This window comes from Onthophagus taurus, chromosome 6 (genome assembly GCF_036711975.1).
Source record: "Onthophagus taurus isolate NC chromosome 6, IU_Otau_3.0, whole genome shotgun sequence".
Classification (NCBI taxonomy): Eukaryota; Metazoa; Arthropoda; class Insecta; order Coleoptera; family Scarabaeidae; genus Onthophagus; species Onthophagus taurus.
The window spans coordinates 29,275,262-29,293,194 of record NC_091971.1 but is presented as its reverse complement, the minus strand read 5'-3'; the positions used below and the strand labels follow the sequence as shown (position 1 = coordinate 29,293,194).

Here is a 17,933-nt window from a genome sequence, read left to right as displayed (position 1 = left end):
TAAATACAAAAAATCGAAGCGCCGTTATTGGATGCACACATTATACCAATCACGCGAAGAAGGGGAGTATAGAAAAACTTCTCTAAAGCTTCGAAATTACCCCGAGAAGTTTAGAGAGTATTATCGAATGGATATAGCTACTTATGATTATATTTTAAGAGCTATTTCTGAAGATATAAAACGATATTCAAATTTCAGACGGTGCATTGAACCTGGGGAAAAACTTACAATATGTTTAAGGTAAGATAAATGTGTATATTTTTCTTGGACCTTATTTTCATTGTATGGATGTACCTTTTCTGAGGGTTTCGGGTTCTTTGTATGACTTATTTAAAAAAAAAACTTAAACTTTTTTTCTTAACGTTTCAATTCTTGACAAGGAGATTCTTCAGAGTAATTTATTAAGTATTTATTAAGAATTTATTACATAGTTAAGTTAAGTTATTACATAATTAATACAGTGCATAGTTACGAAATATTTATTTTATTAAAGTAACTTACATAACATAATGTAGGCATCTACAATCTTTAGGAACCTAGGAGCTCTAAGTTGGCAATGTAATTCTGTAAGTCAGACGATGTTTGTGAGTGTGGTTGATTTGGTTCTTCAGGTTCATCATTTATTGTTATAGAAGAACTTTGTGTTTCTTCGTGAGTTGGTGTTAAAATGTAATGAATTCGGCTGGAACATCTACTGCTTGCTGGAGTTGATGTTGACAGTAGGTTGCTATCGTTTTGGTAGGTTCCTTGGTTAATATTCTGAAGTTCTCGTGAGATAATATTAATAAACTCCATTCTCACATTTCTCACTTTCATTTTTTGGACATCTGTAAATTTGCGAATGTGAGGAAGTATGCTTTTAAAAAAATGCATATCGTCATCGTCTTCTTGGTTTTGTGGACAAGCTCGTGCCCGAAGTTTTTGCTCAAACAATTTTACCTTTTTTTTTTCAATATTGATTACCTCATCTTGGAAACTGTTTCGTTTTCGTTTAGGTTTCTCAGATACTTTATCTATTATTTCCGAATCTTTTTCAACAACATCCTGTGAGGTAACATTTTCCGCATTTATTGCGGAAACTTCGCTATTTGGGGAGTTTCTTGATGATGCGTCTAGTAAATCACGTGAAGAAGAGGCAGATGGGATATTTGTTGCAGTTTTTCTGGGTAATAAAACATCTTTCAGGAACAGCATATATTTGAAGTAGGGCCATTTACAATCAGCCTCAATGTATTCATCATCTGCTTCTTGACCTGACTGAGTTGCGTTGACTTTTTTAAATTCTCTTCTAAACGTGTCGCGTAGAAGTTCCCACTGTTTTTTTGCTTGCTCGACTAAAAAATAACAAAGCTCATAAGGTACTTGCATATAAAGTTTATGCTAATAAATATTCAAATGGACACTGTTATTGCAATTATATTTTATTTTTCAGATATTTTGCGACTGGCTTGTCATTTCGTTCGCTAGCATTCTCTTTCCGTGTTGATCATTATACAATTGGAAAACTTGTTGAAGAGCTATGTGATGCGCTTTGGAATAAATTAAGTGCTACACACTTGGCAGTTCCTAATCAAGACGGATTTCGAAAAATCTCATCAAAATTCAACGCAAGATGGAATTTTCCAAATTGTGTAGGTTGCATCGATGGAAAACATATAGAAATAAAATGTCCACCAAAGTCAGGAACTATGTATTACAATTACAAACATTTTTATTCGATTGTTTTGCAAGGAGTAGCGGATGCAGATTGTCGATTTATTTTTATTGACGTGGGCTCTTATGGAAGACAAAGTGACGGAGGAACTTTTGCCATTTCTAACTTGTACGATTTTCTGGAAAATTACAATAATACTTTACCTCCACCTGCACCCATTCACGGAATACCCGATGATATGCCGTTTGTTTTGTTGGGTGACGATGCCTACCCGTTAAAAACATACTTAATGAAACCTTATTCAAAAAGGCAACTTACAAATCAGGAACGAATATTTAACTACAGGCTGTCCCGTGCAAGGAGATGTATCGAATGCACTTTTGGTATTTTATGTGCTAAGTGGCGCTTGTTAAATAAGGCCATTGAAACGGATGTAGAAAAGGCTATTAAAATTGTTAAAACAATTTGCTTATTGCACAATATGGTTATGGATTTTGAAGGCTCTCCTAATATTGCAATAGCGAGACAAGCGCTTGAAATTTACAGAAATCAAAATCAAAATAATGTCATCAATAACGCTAGAAGAATTGGCAGAACATTTAATAATAATTCAAATGACGCAAAACAAATACGAGAAGACTTGAACCGATATTTTAATGGACCTATCGGATCCGTTTCCTTTCAAACAAACTGTTTAAATATCTAGTTTTGGTTCATTGTAAAATTCTAATGAAATATAGCTACCTAATAAATAAATTACACTTTACATACCTGAAACGCCCATTTTGTCTCCAATGTCTTTCCATAATAGACTTTTTATATCCCTGTTGTGGTATCTTTTATCCCGTGGATCCCAAAGAGGTGGATTTTCTCTGATGAGGTCGATTAAAAGTGATTTGTCCATTGTCTCACAAATCAATTTACGGCCGTAGTCTGAGACAATGTCAAACACGTTTGATTCGTACCGACCGCCGGAACGTACACGTACGTGTCTGGTGAAAACGTGTCTGACGCGGTCTGAACGGACAACTGTAGCCACTTATCTGGTCTGATCTGGTCTGAACCGGCGCCAGTGTAGCCGTAGCCTAAAGGTGGCATTACACGGCGTGTAGAGTTACGCGCCTGTCGTGCGAAGCGTGGAGTGCCGCGCGGCAAGCGCGCCTGGGCGATCACGATCAGACGGCTTGTAAAATGGCAAGCTTCGGGCCGCGCGGCAATTCTGGCGCGGCGATTCTCCTCTATATTCACATTTGAAAATGTTGAGGCGTCGGGAACGAATGGCCGGTTGCGCAGCAGCTTGCTATATTTTATTAAACACCGAAAGTGATGATTTACAAAAAAAAAAGAAAAGAAAAAGGCGGTGGTTGGCGTCGCACTATAAAAGTCGGTCCAGGTAAATTTGAAAAATATATGAAATGTTTTATTTTATTATATTTATAAATGTATTTTTAGATACAACGCTAGTGACATGTTGTACGATTTAAACAGTGAACCTTCTGGAAAATTCTTCAATTTTTGTAGAATGTCTGCAGCAGATTTTGAATTTTTCATTAATAAAATTGGGCAACGAATATCAAAAATGGACACTAACATGAGAAAGTGCATTCCGGTACAAGAAAGGTTGGCTGTGGCACTGAGGTTTCTAGCAACTGGGGACAGCTACGCAAGTCTATCTTATTTATTCAAATTTTCTCCGCAGACCGTCTCAAAATGCGTCGATGAAGTTTGCAGTGCGTTGATAGACACATTACAAGGAGAAATAAAGGTAGGGTTTTAGAATATTATTGCGACCGCGATTCAAAAGCTTGTTGTGTTATTAAGAATGACTGAGAATGAGTAGATGATTGTGATGATTCTGTGGATGATTGAGCATGGGAATCAGGAGATGGCAAAAATTCTGGTAATGGTGGAGAACAAGGAGAAGGCGAAAACCCCGAGGATGTTTGAGAATAAGGAGAAGATTGAGAGTGAGAATACAAAGGGGAAAGCTTGAAAATGTGTGAGAGCTAGGGTGAGCAAATGATGGGTGCTGTGAGTATGCTTGAGAATAAGATGTTTGAGAATTGGATGGTTGAACAAACTGAAACTGTTGTTGCTTTAAACAAAACATTAGGCAATCAATCTCATGCATAGCATTGTCACGTATGTTCTTGTCCAAAGCTCTCAGTTTTTGACATAGTAGTTCAGAGAACAAGGAGCATTCATCGTCGATAGACTTTTCTTTTATAGATTTTAAATAATTGTACGCCTCATCCATACGTCTTTCTTTTTCTGATATCGTCATTTTGCGCTTTTTACTATTAGTAACATTTGTGGTTAAAACTGTAATGCCTTTTGAGTTTGAACTATTAAAGTTAGTAACTTCATTTTCTGATAAATGTACATTATTAGAAGATTCTTGATTTTCATTTTCGTACTCTTCTATATCAGCTAGTTGTTCCTAAAATGCAAAAATTAATACCATTTTGCTGAAAAACTGTACTATTATTAAAAATTTCGTTATTTTTCAACAAACCAAGCTTACTATAAAACTCTATTGTTGTAATTTGCAGTTACCTACAACATCAAATGAATGGATAAAAATTGCAAATGAATTTGAAAACCTATGGAACTTTCCGCATTGCCTTGGGGCTATCGATGGCAAGCATATTGCAATTCAATGTCCACAACATAGCGGAACAGAATTTTACAATTATAAGGGCACTTTTAGTATTGTATTATTAGCAGTGGCAGATGCTAATTATTGTTTCACTTATGTGGACATTGGATGCCAAGGAAGAATTAGCGACGGAGGAGTTTTTCGAAATACTTCATTTTTCCAAAAATTGGATAATAAACAGCTTAATCTTCCGTTAGAAGCTCCACTACCCACTCAAATCAAGCCTATGCCTTATGTATTTGTGGCAGATGACGCATTCGCCTTATCATCAAATATTATGAAACCTTATGCTGGTGTCCATAACAAAGGAACTAAGGAAAGAATTTTCAACTATCGTCTCTCAAGTGCTCGTCGTATTGTAGAAAATGTTTTTGGCATTATGTCGGCTGTTTTCAGAGTACTTAGAAAACCAATACTACTATCACCAGAGAAGGCTACAAATATTGTAATGTGTTGCGTTTTATTACATAACTATTTGAGAAAAAGTAAGACCTCAAGAATATTGTATACCCCAAATGGTGCGTTCGATGGAGAACTAAATGGCGAATTTCAAGCTCGATCATGGCGAAATGAAGATAACAACATTACATCTATGCTTCCACTTCGAAAAGTAGCTAGAAAAGCTGGAATTGAAGCCAGAAATGTTATGGGACATTTTTGCAGAATATTTTAAAACATCTGGCGCAGTACCATGGCAAGACCAATATTGAACAATAATTTCACACTAATTTCACTAGATATAGTCACACTAGTTGTATGACGGAAATAATTTAAATGTATAAGAGTTTTTTATCGGAAGTATAACATTAGTAATTAATATTGTAAGTAATGTTAATAAATAATAATTACCTCCGAAGATTTTGTTTTTCTGGGATTATATGTAGAATTGAGAAACCTTGCCATTTGCTCATAGGCAAACCATTCAGGTTTAAAAACATCTTCTGCCCCGCTTCCTGTTTTCATGCTTCCTTTAACTTTTGCATGACATTTCCGGAATGTCCCCATTAAAGTATCTTTTTTCTTTTTTAATTCTGTTAAGCTACAATTAATACTTAATTGTTGCTGGATTCGTATCCATGCATCATGGATAAGATTGCGATCTTTATGCTCCTCATGTTTTGGGTTCCAAATTATTGTTTCTTTTTCGTATAATGTTAAAAATTCGGAAATGATCTCGTTTGTCCCAGGCATGTTGTTTGCTACACAGCTACTACGTGACTAAACTATAGGCACCAAAACGACCAGTAAATTTGCAACCCTCGCGCCGTGTGAGTGTACGTTCGCTCCACGCGCGGCGCGTTTCCTTTGAACTGTGTAAAATTTACCGCTTATCGACGGGACTAGACGCGCGGCGTTAAGTTCGTGGCGCCGAACCATTCACACGACGCGCCGCGCGTCGAGTCACGCGCCAGGCGCGTCACTTCGCACGCCGTGTAATGCCGCCTTTACAAAGGACGAGAGTTGGTCGGTAAAACAGATTTCTTAAAACAAAATATTTCAGTTTGTCATAATTTCTCTTTTGTTCTTCCTTTTCTGTTTGACCATTAGCTTGTTGGTATTCAGGACTGCTACTTGTCCATTTAAACCCATATCTCTTCGCAAATTTTCTAAATTCATAGCTGTCAAACTATCTACCATTATCGGTTCTCATCTCAATAGGTATACCATTATGTGACATAATGTCCTGAAAGTGTTCAGTAACTTCTTGACATGTAATTCTGCCTAGTTTACGAATCTCGGGATATTCAGAATAATAATCTTGTACCACAAGATAAGTACTGTTTCGTTAGGTTGCTAAATCTGCACCAATTATTTCCCATGGTTTTCCTGGTATTTGTGTTATATATAATCATCGGTTCTACTACAGGATTTTTGATTTTTAAACAGTTTTCGACAGTACTAATTATGTTTCTTCGTATGCCTGGCCACCACACTGAGTCCTTTGCTCTAGCTATACATCTATTAATTCCTTGATGTCCTTCGTGGATTAGATTGAGACACCATCTTCTCGCTTCTCTGGGTATTACTATACGGTCTCGGTATGTGAGTGTAGCATCGACTATTTTTAAATCGTTTGCAAATTTTATGTATTCTTTTGCTGAGTCGTTTACTTAATTTTTCTTAGGCCATCCACTTTTGATATATTCTTTTACACATTGTAGTCCTTCGTCAAACTGTTGTTCCTTCTTGATCTTTTCTTCGGGAATGAAATCCACTGATACCTCTTTAATAATAGAGTTTACATAAATGTCTCCGTCTTCAAGTAAAATGTCTTTATTGGATTCAGTGCATAATGGAGCACGAGATAAGGCATCCGGCACTATTAAGTCTTTTCCCGGCGTATACACGATATTATAGTTAAATTTAGCCAAACGCATACGGAATCTTTGCAATCTGTTAGATAGTTTATTTAGTTCTTTAGTCGCAAGTATCGCGGTTAAGGGTTTATGATCCGTTACAATTAAAAATTGTTTACCTAACAAGAACTGTTCGAGTCTTTCACACGCCCACGTAATCGCGTACGCTTCTTTTTCAATTTGCGCGTAACAACGTTGCGTTTCGTTTAATGTCTTTGAACAAAAATACACCGGTTTCCACTTATCTTTTTCGTGTTCTTGTTCGAGAACCGCACCTACCCCGTACGATGATGCATCGGTGGACACTCGAGTTCGTCGTCGCGTATCAAATTTTGTTATTACCGGTGATGATGCGATCGTTTTCTTCAATTTTTCCATTTAAATTCTCGATCCTTCCGTAGTAATTCTCTAATATTCTTAGTTTTTTCGGTAACATTATGGATAAATCGTCCCATATAATTTACCATTCCAAGGAATCGTCTAACTTCGGAAATATTCATCGGTGCGGGATATTTTACTATAGCTTCTATGCTCTGAGGATCTGCATGTATTCCATTAGCTCCGACAATATAGCCCAAATAAGTGGTTTCGTTCTTTTTGAATTCACATTTTTGTTTGTTTAGTGTTAATCCATTCTTTTCCAATATCTTTAAAACATTCCTTAAAAGGTTATCATGTTCTATGTTACTATTGGTTGCGATCAAAATATCATCAACATGCACAATTACTTTTTCGGATTTTAACTCTTCTAAAACTTTGTTTATCGTTCGCTGGAAAATCTCCGGGGCTGATGAGATACCAAACGGAATTCTTTTGTAGTTGAATCTTCTGAAAGGCGTTAAAAATGTTGTCATCTTTCTAGATTTTTCGTCTAATTCCAGTTGCCAAAATCCTTTTGTAAAGTCTAACTTTGTGAAAATTGTAGCGTCTTGTAATTTTGCCAATGTTTCATCTACCGACGGCAATTGGAAAAATTCGCTCTTTACGTATTTGTTTAATTCAGTAAAATCGGAACAGAATACTTTTCCTTTATTCTGCGCCACCACCATTGGTGCACGCCAATCCGTAGGTTCTTCTTCTTTTTGTATAATATCTTCCTTTAGCATTCTTTCCAATTCTTTTTCTACTTCTTTTCGTAGTGGTATCGGTACTCTCCTTGGTACGGTAACTGCATACGGTTGTGTGTTATCGCTTAATTTAATGTTGTACTTGAAATTTGTAAGTTTCCCTATACCTTTAAATACCTTTGGAAATTTTTCTTTTACTTCTTTTTCTATGTTAATGCTTCCTATTATTAATTCCTTATTTTTCCATTCAACCATTTCTAATTTTGTCAGTGACGGTCTTCCCAATAAATTTTCATTTGTGTCTGCTACAAAGAATCTGATTAATTTTGTTTTATTTTTCCATTTAACTGGTAATTTAATTTTTCCATATACTTTTATTTGGCTATCTTTTTTGTCTCCTCCTGGTCCAATTAAGATTGCTTTGGTTTGTTTTAGCGAATAGTTTTTATTGAATTTATTTTTAAAACAGGTGTAACTCATGATCGATTCATCGGCGCCTGTATCTATTTTAAAATCAATAATTTTACTACCTACATCCAACCGGATTTCCCATGGTCGTATTTTTTCAATTTTGTTTACGCGGATTAAGCGATTGCATTCACACCTGACACCATGTGTTATACGTGTTATTCCCTTGAATATCACTTCTTTATTGCTCATCTCTACAAGTTACAACTTGTCTTATAACTATACATATTGTATATTTAGTTGCCTACCACGGCCCCGCTACACGCATTAACATTAAGCATGTAAAAAGTAACATCGGTGGTGAAGAAGGTTTGGAAGAAGAGATCCACATTTCACCCATGGACAATGAGAAAAATAAATCGAAAATTGGAAAGCAAACAGAACGAATTCTCATAGTCAGGCTAAAAACTACAAATACGCTACAAATGGGAATAATACTAATTTATGGACATAATGACAGATGAAAACGTCATTTTAAAGTGATTTTTCGGTTAGAGTATAATAAAGTAATAGTGGTATGATTAAATAATTAGATTATAATTGACATTATAGCTCTGTTTCAGCTAACGTTATAACTGGTTGGAAGCTCATCAGATGCAATCTCACATGTTATATGATGCAGTGATATTCAAATATGGCGGCATTATTTGACAGGTGTAATTGGCATACATATGTAGGTAATTGCATCTGAGGAATTCCTAACCAGTCGCAACGTTAATTGGAGCAACATAGTGGCAACTCTGTGCTTGGAGCTTTTATATATAAACCCAATCCAACCTGTATTCTAGTGGTTCAGTTCTTAGCTGAATAATTCCAAAATATCACCAACAGATGGCGCCACATGCGTTCAATTTTTAGTATGAAGTTTTTGTTTAGAGAGTTGCATTTTCAGTACTCCACTAGTCCTGGGACATACTTGGGCAAACCCTCCGGGATGACTCTGGCCATCCACGGCATCTTTGACTGGTACCCTGGTGAATAGAGATTTCACGTCGAAACTTACCAGCATATCCTGAGGGTCTGGCTTCATACTCCTAATTGATTCTACAAAATGTGTGGAATCTCTGACATATGACTCAGTTTTACCTGTAAAAGGAGACAGAATCTTGGAAAGGTGTTTTGCTAGCTGATAGGTGGGAGAATTTATGGTACTGACAATAGGGCGTAGTGGGACGTCTGGTTTATGGATTTTGGGTAATCCATATATTCTTGGTGGTACTGGAGCCTGTACAAATAAGCTTTTTTGTTGATCTGCTGGGATTTCTGTGGATTTTACCAGTTCTTTCATCTTCCTTACTATCTTCTCGGTTGGGTCCTTTTTTTATCTTCTTACAGGTGGCTGGATCCAAAAGGCTCTTGACCTTGTCGTCGTATTCCTTTCTGTCCATAACCCCTTGTCCGCTGGTAGGATGATAATGTCTGGTTTTTCCCTTATCGTTCGTAGTGCTCTTCTTTCGTTCACTGTTAAGTTTGATTTTGGTGGCTTTACAGTTTTAAGCACTCTCGCTATGTCTTGACGAATTTCTTCTGCTTTCACTGCAGGTATTCCGCAAAAGCCTTCGTCTTTTGCTTTCCACTGTATTTCTTGATCATTTATAATAATGTAAGGACCATTTCGATAAGGTGTTAGCGAAAAAATCTTGGTTTGGCATTGAGCAGAATGGCCCATTTTGATAACCATTTCTGAATTTTGTCCACTGACCTTTGAAGTGTCTCAATAGCATCAATAAGGATGTCGTTTTGTCCTATTATTAACATGTCATCTGCAAACATGGCCATTCCGAAGTTTACGTTGATCGGGATATCATGCATAAAGATGTTGAACAGAGTAGGGGATAAATTACTACCTTGTGGAACGCCTGCGAGTATTCTTCGAGTGCTGGAGGAGTATCCATTGATGGTGACGGAGAAAGTTCTCTCCTCCAGGAAGGAGAACAGAATGGCAAGTAAATAGTTGCTTAACCCTGTTTGATTGAGCTTGTATTTTAAGCCTTCAATACAGACAGCTGTAAACTTTTTCGCCTCGAACTCTTCAGCGATATATTCCGCTACTCTTGCCAGTTGGTGAACCGTGGAGTGTCCCTCTCTAAATCCGTACTGGATGTTTGGGATTATTTTGAGGAGGCTTAACTCTTCTTGTAGTCGATGATGTATGACTCGTTCGAATAGCTTAGATAAGGATGAGAGTAGACTCATTAGGCGATAATTGGCTGGGTCCGTATTGATTTTGCCTGGCTTTCTGAACATTAGGATTTGCGCTTTTTTCCATACTACCGGAAAGTAGTCAATTTCCAGGCAGCGATTAAAAATTCCTGTGATGTGACTCAGTAGTTTCTCCGGAAGGTGTTCAGCGAGCGGATTTTTGCGTCTAACTCGTTCTGAGTAGCTCATGTTGGTAAGTTAAATTCTTGATTATTCAGTGAGTCTCCAAACTCTGCCCAGTTGATGAATCCATTGATCAGCTTAGGAATTTTAGGTCTGTATTCAGGTTGCTTTGCAAGGGTGATGATTACTGGCAAATGATCCGAGTTTAACTCGCTGATTACACACAGATTTAACTGGATGGTAATATTTTTGGTTATTACTATATCTAAAATATCCGGTTGATAGTCGCTTCTATATGGAAAGTAGGTAAAATCGATTGGGCAGTGCACTTGAAAACCGTACTTGGTTGCTAATAATTCCAGATTCAGTCCTGATGGATTGTCTGCTCTACATCCCCAGAATTTATTCTTGCTGTTAAGATCTCCTATAAGTAGCGTAGGTATAGAGCTACTCAACATTGAACTTATGTCAGTTTCTAGTAGTTTTTTGTTAGGTTGTTTGTATCCACATATGATGAGTTGAGTTGTTTGTTTGAATTACTATTGCCGTTCACTAGCGGTGGTTTTACAGCTAAATTGATGGTGTTGAATTTGTCTTTTAATTATAATCGCCACTCCCCCGGCAGCTGTGGCGGAAGGCCTATCTGCTCTGTATACATTATATCCTGCTATTCGGAAAGTCTCACTTGGAGCTAGGTGTGTGTCCGTGATACAAGCTACATCAATCTGATAGCGAGCTAAAAACGCTGAAAAAAGGTTGTGTGTGATTGTTAGATTAGTCGTAAATTAAATGTGGGAGTAAATGGTTAATTACGAATGTTTTGATTTGTGGTATAAGGAAAACAAGGAAATCTTTAAGATAGGAGAGGTCAGTGCTTAATTTCTAAACTTTTAGGTGTGGGAACGCTCATTTACTCTTATAAACCACCCTCTCTATTTTCTAATAACTCACTCATTTATATATTTATTTTAATAATATTTAGATATATTGTACTTTTGACTTGATTTATTGTTTATTGTCGTTATGACAGCGCATTTTGTAATGAATGGTCAAATAAAGCCTTCTTTACATTTTTATTTATATTAGGCCTACAGTACAGTAGTAATAATACATAATATCAATACGTAAACAGAAGATGTTTTTGATAATTTTCTGGAAAAACTAGTAAGTCTAAATGTTTAAAATCTATTTTTATGTTACAGCTTGAATTGTGATTTTTTATATTTTCAAAATAATTATTTATACCTTCAAAGTAAACCCACTTCTTAAAAAAGAAAGGAAATGTTTAATGACAACAGGTAGAAAAATAAAAAGTTGTTTGTTAATTTTTAAAAGTGGAAACTACAAAACAACAATAGAAAACTAATTGTAAATAATAAAAAAAAACAGAGAAAATTCTTTTTCACAACACAACTACAAGTAATGTTTTTGAAAACTTAGTGTTCTAAAAACCTAAAAGATATTAAAAGAGAACGAGTTTTAGGAAAAAAGTTCCCACAATGCAATGCTGTCTTCATTGTACGCTTTCTGCCTTCGTTGTTTTGACTTGGTGTCAAGTGCAGAATGGTGTCCCTTCGCCAGCCAAGACTTGACGTGTCGCTCAGGATTGTATCTAGCCACAGGAGGTCCCAGGAGCCTAATCCGCAATAAATCAGAAACAGTGCTGATGTAGAGTGAAGATCTTAGAGGAGACATAATTAAATTCATTGCAGAAAACCCACGTTCACATTCAGCACTAGACACTGCAATACTATTTATGATTGAAATCGGTTTCTTAAACGACGGCGGCTGCTTAAGAATAGTAGGTTTCTCTCCGCTTAACATAGGCTTGAAGTGTCTGAAGTCTCTAATTATATCCCGAGAGCTGCTAATCTTGAATTTATCGCAGATTCGCTGGATCTCGTATTCTCCGTAGGTGATAGATAAGTCTTTTGGCCAATACATGGGGTGGATCACTTTGATGTCATTCATGATGGAGTTGTAGTTTTCAGACGCATTTGACGATGATAGCAACCTTGAAGTCAAGTTGTTAGCAAGGCTCCGGTAGAACTGTTTTTCTGGAATAATCGGAATCTTGGCTCTTTCACAAAGTTCAACATCTTGAAACTTCATATTGTCTATAGCAATTTTAGCTTCCACTGCACGTCTACCCATATTATCAACTCGGTTTTCAAACACTTTTATTAACATTGTTACGTCACTGTGAGCTTGGATTAAGTTGAGGCTTGATTTCTGAAGCTGTAAGGATAAATCCGCTAACTCATCTAAAGCATCGTACATCAACGCCAGGTTGTGTACAAAAGTTGTAGATGACAATGTACTACAAAGCCCTTTGTAAGTCGAACGTTGTTTCGAGTCCCGTTGCTTGTCTTCAGATGCTTCTAAAAAATGATTGTACAAAGCTTTAAAATCTGTCCATACTGCTTTCACCGCCATTAAGCTGGAGGCTACCCAACGAGTATCTAAAACACGGCCGATTTTCAAAATCTGCTCCTCTAATCCTTTAGCAACTTCTGCCAACTCCCTGCTATTTTTCGGAGAGCAACTAAACATGTTTCTAATCCTAATCTATCTCCTCTAATTTATCCATGAATATCTTGAAATGATTGATTCCAGCTACTTCTTCTACCGAATCGTGCACGGCAAGCTCTAAACGATGGTTTAAACAATGCCAAATGAACAGGTTGGGGAATGTTTCAGTAAGCTGCATAGCAAGGCCAGATTTTTTGCCTAGTAGCACTGATGCACCGTCACAAGTTAGAGTAATCACATGGTCTTTCATGAATTCAAAGCTTTGACCTAATGCTTGTAACTGATTAAAAAGTTCTTGTAAAATACCAGCTGATGTTGTGCTATTTAGCTCAAAAAGTGTTAAGAACATTGTCATAGGGTTTTGCATTCCTTTTAAAACAGTTCTGATATAAACCACCAAAGCATTTGTGTTCGAAGCTGAAGTTGCCTCATCCAAAAGCAGTGAAAATTTAGAGTCTGACTTGAATAGGCCATTTATTAAGTCTGATTTCATTTCATCAGAAATATGATGAACTATGTTGGAGCAAGCAACATTTGAATGGAGTATTCGGCCCATATCCAAACCATTGATTATTTGAAGATCGATTTCTGTTTCAAACTCAAAAAGCGGCCGAAAATCTGCTGCTCCTGATGCATAAAAGCAACAGCTTTTTTAATTTCATCTTTCTTTGCTTCATTGAGTATTCTTTCAGCTAAAGAGTGAGCTCGAGACCCACGGTGTAAAAACATCTTTTTCCTAAGAGAGGATTGTTGGTCTTTTTTATTGTTTCCATAAGCAGTAACAGTTCCTAAAACCCACTCCTCACTAATTTTAAGGCCCTTTGTTTTCTCGGCACCTAGAGTACTGACGCTTCTGCAAATATTACAACCTAGTTCTTTGTTCACAATTAACCATGGATTTTTTGCTTTAAATTCAATAATTTGTTCAAGAGACCAACAAACTGGGTGTTCATCCCCATTAACATAATCACTATCTTCATTACTAATCTTACCATCGTCTGAATCAGATCCTAATCCCACCAACCTGGATACTTCTTTGTCCGATGAGGAAGTTGAAGGGTAATCATCCTCCTTGATTCCGATTGCGTCTTCTTTTTGATCTAGATCAACAATTGGAGTCGTAGTCGATGCTTACCAACTGCATTTCTCATTATTCACATTAACTTTTTGTTTCTTAGGGTTAGGTAACTCTAGTAGTAATCTTTTGTAGCTGCACTAGCAGTAGTAAGTATAAACAAACACGAACGCGTCAACGTAACCTATGCTGTGATCAGTGTTGCCACTTGCCACTGCCACTGTGATGTGTGTGCGGTGGCGCGGTGAAGGAATGGAGAGGATAGGCGGAGGGTATTGTTTTGTTATTATGTGGCGCGAACGATATGACTGACCTCCCTCCCTGATTAGGTGCATCACAATCGCTTGTTAGGGCGCTTATTATCTGCTTACGAGCCGCTCGCGAGCAAAGCCTAAAATTGATCCTACCTACAGTTTTTAAAATTTGTAGTTTTAGAGTTACGTGCGTTCCCTTACGTTCCGGCACTGTTGGGAGGTAAGGGAACGCCGTTCCCGTGCGTTCCCACTGAAATTAACCACTGGGAGAGGTGCCTGTGATTCTGAGGATTGTTGTTGGTTTGGTTGATTCTCTACTTGAGCTGGAGCAGGCGTGTTGTTTACTGTCGACGCGTACCTCCTGATATTAGTCTTTGTTTGAGGTAGGTATTGCTCTGGGTTCTTTGCGCAAGATGGACTGAAGTTGTTTGACGATGGTATTTGTTCTGATATTCGATATGAATTTTACAGTCTCAATAGCTTGCTGGATGATCTTGGCCACAATTGGTACACTTTGGTGGATCAGCTTGAAGTTTTTTGCAGTTAGTGTGGTTGTGATTTTCACCGCATTTGACGCACCTAGGACTCATTGAGCAGTAATTTTTCGTATGTCCATATTGTTGGCACTTATGGCATTGGGGAATTTCTCCTGGCTTCGACCGTGATGATTGCGTTGGAAATTTCCTTGATTTGATAGATTACTTTGGCGTTCTCTGTGGTTTCTAGATCTACTGCGCATAAAGGTATGGGGTATTTCGACTTATTGAGCAATCTCGTGACTCTTATGACTGGTAGGTTTAGTTGACTCAATTCGGATTTGATTTCTTGATCGCATATTGATATCGGGACATTGCATAAGATCACAGAAAGAGGTGTACTGAAGGGATCTTGATAGGTATGGAACGGAATTTTGTTTTCTTTGTAGAATTTGGTGACCGCTCTGTAATCATCAGTATGGGTTAGGTTTACTTTGGTATTTGAATTTTTGTACGTAGTGAAACTGTGTTTTGTATTCGCTTTCAAGTCAGTAATTAATTGCTGGTGGTTTAGGGCACTATGGATAAAAATAGAGGGAAGTTTTTGGTTTTTATTTTCTTCTTTATTATTAGGGTTGTTTGAAGTCGAAATATTAGGTTCATTGCTCTCATCAGAAACATTCATTAAGGCGGCATATTTATTTTGAGATAGAAGCGTTGTGAGATCCCATCAGTATCTCTTGTTGATTTCCTTCATGGGAGGAGATAAATGATCGGAGGTCCTTTTATTATTCATAGAGAATAACGATGCCCTTAAGGGGCCTAAAAATGTTTATCTACGACTGCTTGGATAAGTCATCATTACCGCACTCATTTGAGATGATTTGAGTTACGTAATGAAGTTCATTACCGCACTGGTTTCATTACGTAACGCATTTTTACCCTAATCAGAACAGACTTAATTTATTGAAACGACCAACAATACAAAAGAAAAAGTGCTATCTACTTACAAAGAAACAATACTATTTATTTTAAACATTAATTGTTATGTTTTTACATTTCGAAACACTTATTCCAGATGAGTAAACATGTTGATGAAACTGACAATTCAAAACTGTCAAAAATCATTTCAAAATATTTTTATAAATGTCAAATAGACTTTTTTAAAGAAATTGATTTTTTAGTAATTTTTAGCAGTCGTAGATAAAGTGCTGTGTATCACACGTGGGCTACAGCATAATTACAGTACTCGTGTGATTACACGACTCGGGCTACGACCTCGTCGTGCAATTCTCCATACTCGTACGGTAATTATGTTTCTAGCCCACTCGTAATATAAATAACTATTATAACTGCAATAAGTTTGCACGTTGTTTATCGAAAAGCACTTGTTGAAAAAAGCCAATGGGAGTATAAAAAAGACTGTGTTACAATTGCCTGACAGTCACCTATTGGACACTGGTATTCATCGGGAACATTATGTTTTTGCTTAAATTTTCAAATACCAAGTGTGTATTGTCTTATATACTTGCCGTCGAATTTACGGATTTCCCTTCGTGATCTTCAATGCTTAAAATTAGAAATTACCCGGTTTGCTTACGATTTGCTTGCGTGAAGTAGAGATATAAAGTTTTTGGTTTCCCATGAATCCAAAACGTATTAAATATAGATATTCGGTGGCTTCTGCTATCATGATACATTCAAATTTTTCTTTTGGGCCTTTATCAGTAATAAAATGGCCTTTACATCGTAACTGGTTCTTTTGCTTCTTAACATTTTGTCCATATTTGCCAGATGTTGTTTTTTTAAATCCTGTATATTTCAAATTTTCAACGGTGAATATGGATAAAATATTAGCCCATACTTCGGTTCGCATTCTTCAACCTTTTCCATTATAAGAGTCACCTTGTTCTTTGGTTTTCCTCTTGTTTCTTCGGCCGTCACCAATGAGCACTTTGTCTTGATTATCTGAATTACATGTTTCAAGTTCTGAAGAAATATAAGAAGAGTCAGAGGTTTAGTAAGTATTTCTAATTTTAAGTATATCGCTATGTAGGGTAACTATTGCATTCCAACTATATTTACATACAGCGAATATAAACTTATACGGCTTCCAACAATACATAATTTAATTCAGGAAAACCGTTAACCACGTGCTTTCAGCTGCCAAATATGATTACGACTAATTGATCTAGCTATTTTTGAACTTGGTCTAACTTGGTAGAATTTCCAATCATTAATTTTCTATTAAAAAGATTAATTTTTAATAAACGTAAAATGATAACTACGGAAATGATTGTTGCTTTTCAAACGTTATTATCTCATCGATCATTTCTAAAAATTACGAACAGTTATTCCATTTAGTTTTCTGCATAAAGTAGAAAATTTCATGTCGATTCTATATGGTCTCTGAGCCGCTGACGCGGCAAAAACGCGCAAGTACTTCAAACCAACAATGAAGCCAGGAATAAAGAGTACACACGGGAGCCTCATGAGATATAAAGTGGTGATCACACGACGCCTGGCATTGCAATTCCTGCTTTATCAACGAATATATTTATTAACGAACACCTTTCACCTGATAATAAGCGGCTCTTGAAGCTTATCCGCGGCGCCACCCGAGCTAAAGGATTTAAATACCATTGGGTGTCGCAGGGCGCCATCTTTGTTCGTCGCAACGACAAATCTAAAGCGATCCCCATCAAATCAGCTTCAGATCTCGATAAGCTTGACACGAACTGATGCGGCTTGATGTTTATTACCAGAATGTTCGTGGTTTACGATCGAAAACCAACACTTTATATTTAAATACCAGCGACTCTGAATTCGACATCATATGTCTCACAGAAACGTTCTTGAATAACTCAGTTAATGATGGCGAATTATTTAATACCCAGTATAATGTTTTCCGAAGAGATCGTGAATCAACTTTTTCTACAAAGTCTGGCGGTGGAGGTGTTCTTATTGCCGTAAGATCAAACATTGTATGTTCCAGAATTGCTCACGCAGAGGATTTGTGGTTATCTGTGCAGTGTGGAGTAGTTCGGTTACTTCTTTGTTGTGTAT

The 17,933-nt window shown here is 36.9% G+C and overlaps 1 protein-coding gene across 1 annotated transcript; it reads left to right on the top strand.

Moving 5' to 3' along the window:
- The first annotated feature begins 2,806 nt into the window (after positions 1–2,806).
- Positions 2,807–4,986, top strand: LOC139429954 (putative nuclease HARBI1). The gene is made up of 3 exons (XM_071196427.1): positions 2,807–3,047; positions 3,107–3,419; positions 4,207–4,986. The coding sequence occupies exons 1-3, from the start codon at positions 2,911–2,913 to the stop codon at positions 4,984–4,986; spliced, it is 1,230 nt and encodes a 409-aa protein (XP_071052528.1). The 5' UTR covers positions 2,807–2,910.
- Positions 4,987–17,933: the final 12,947 nt, after the last annotated feature.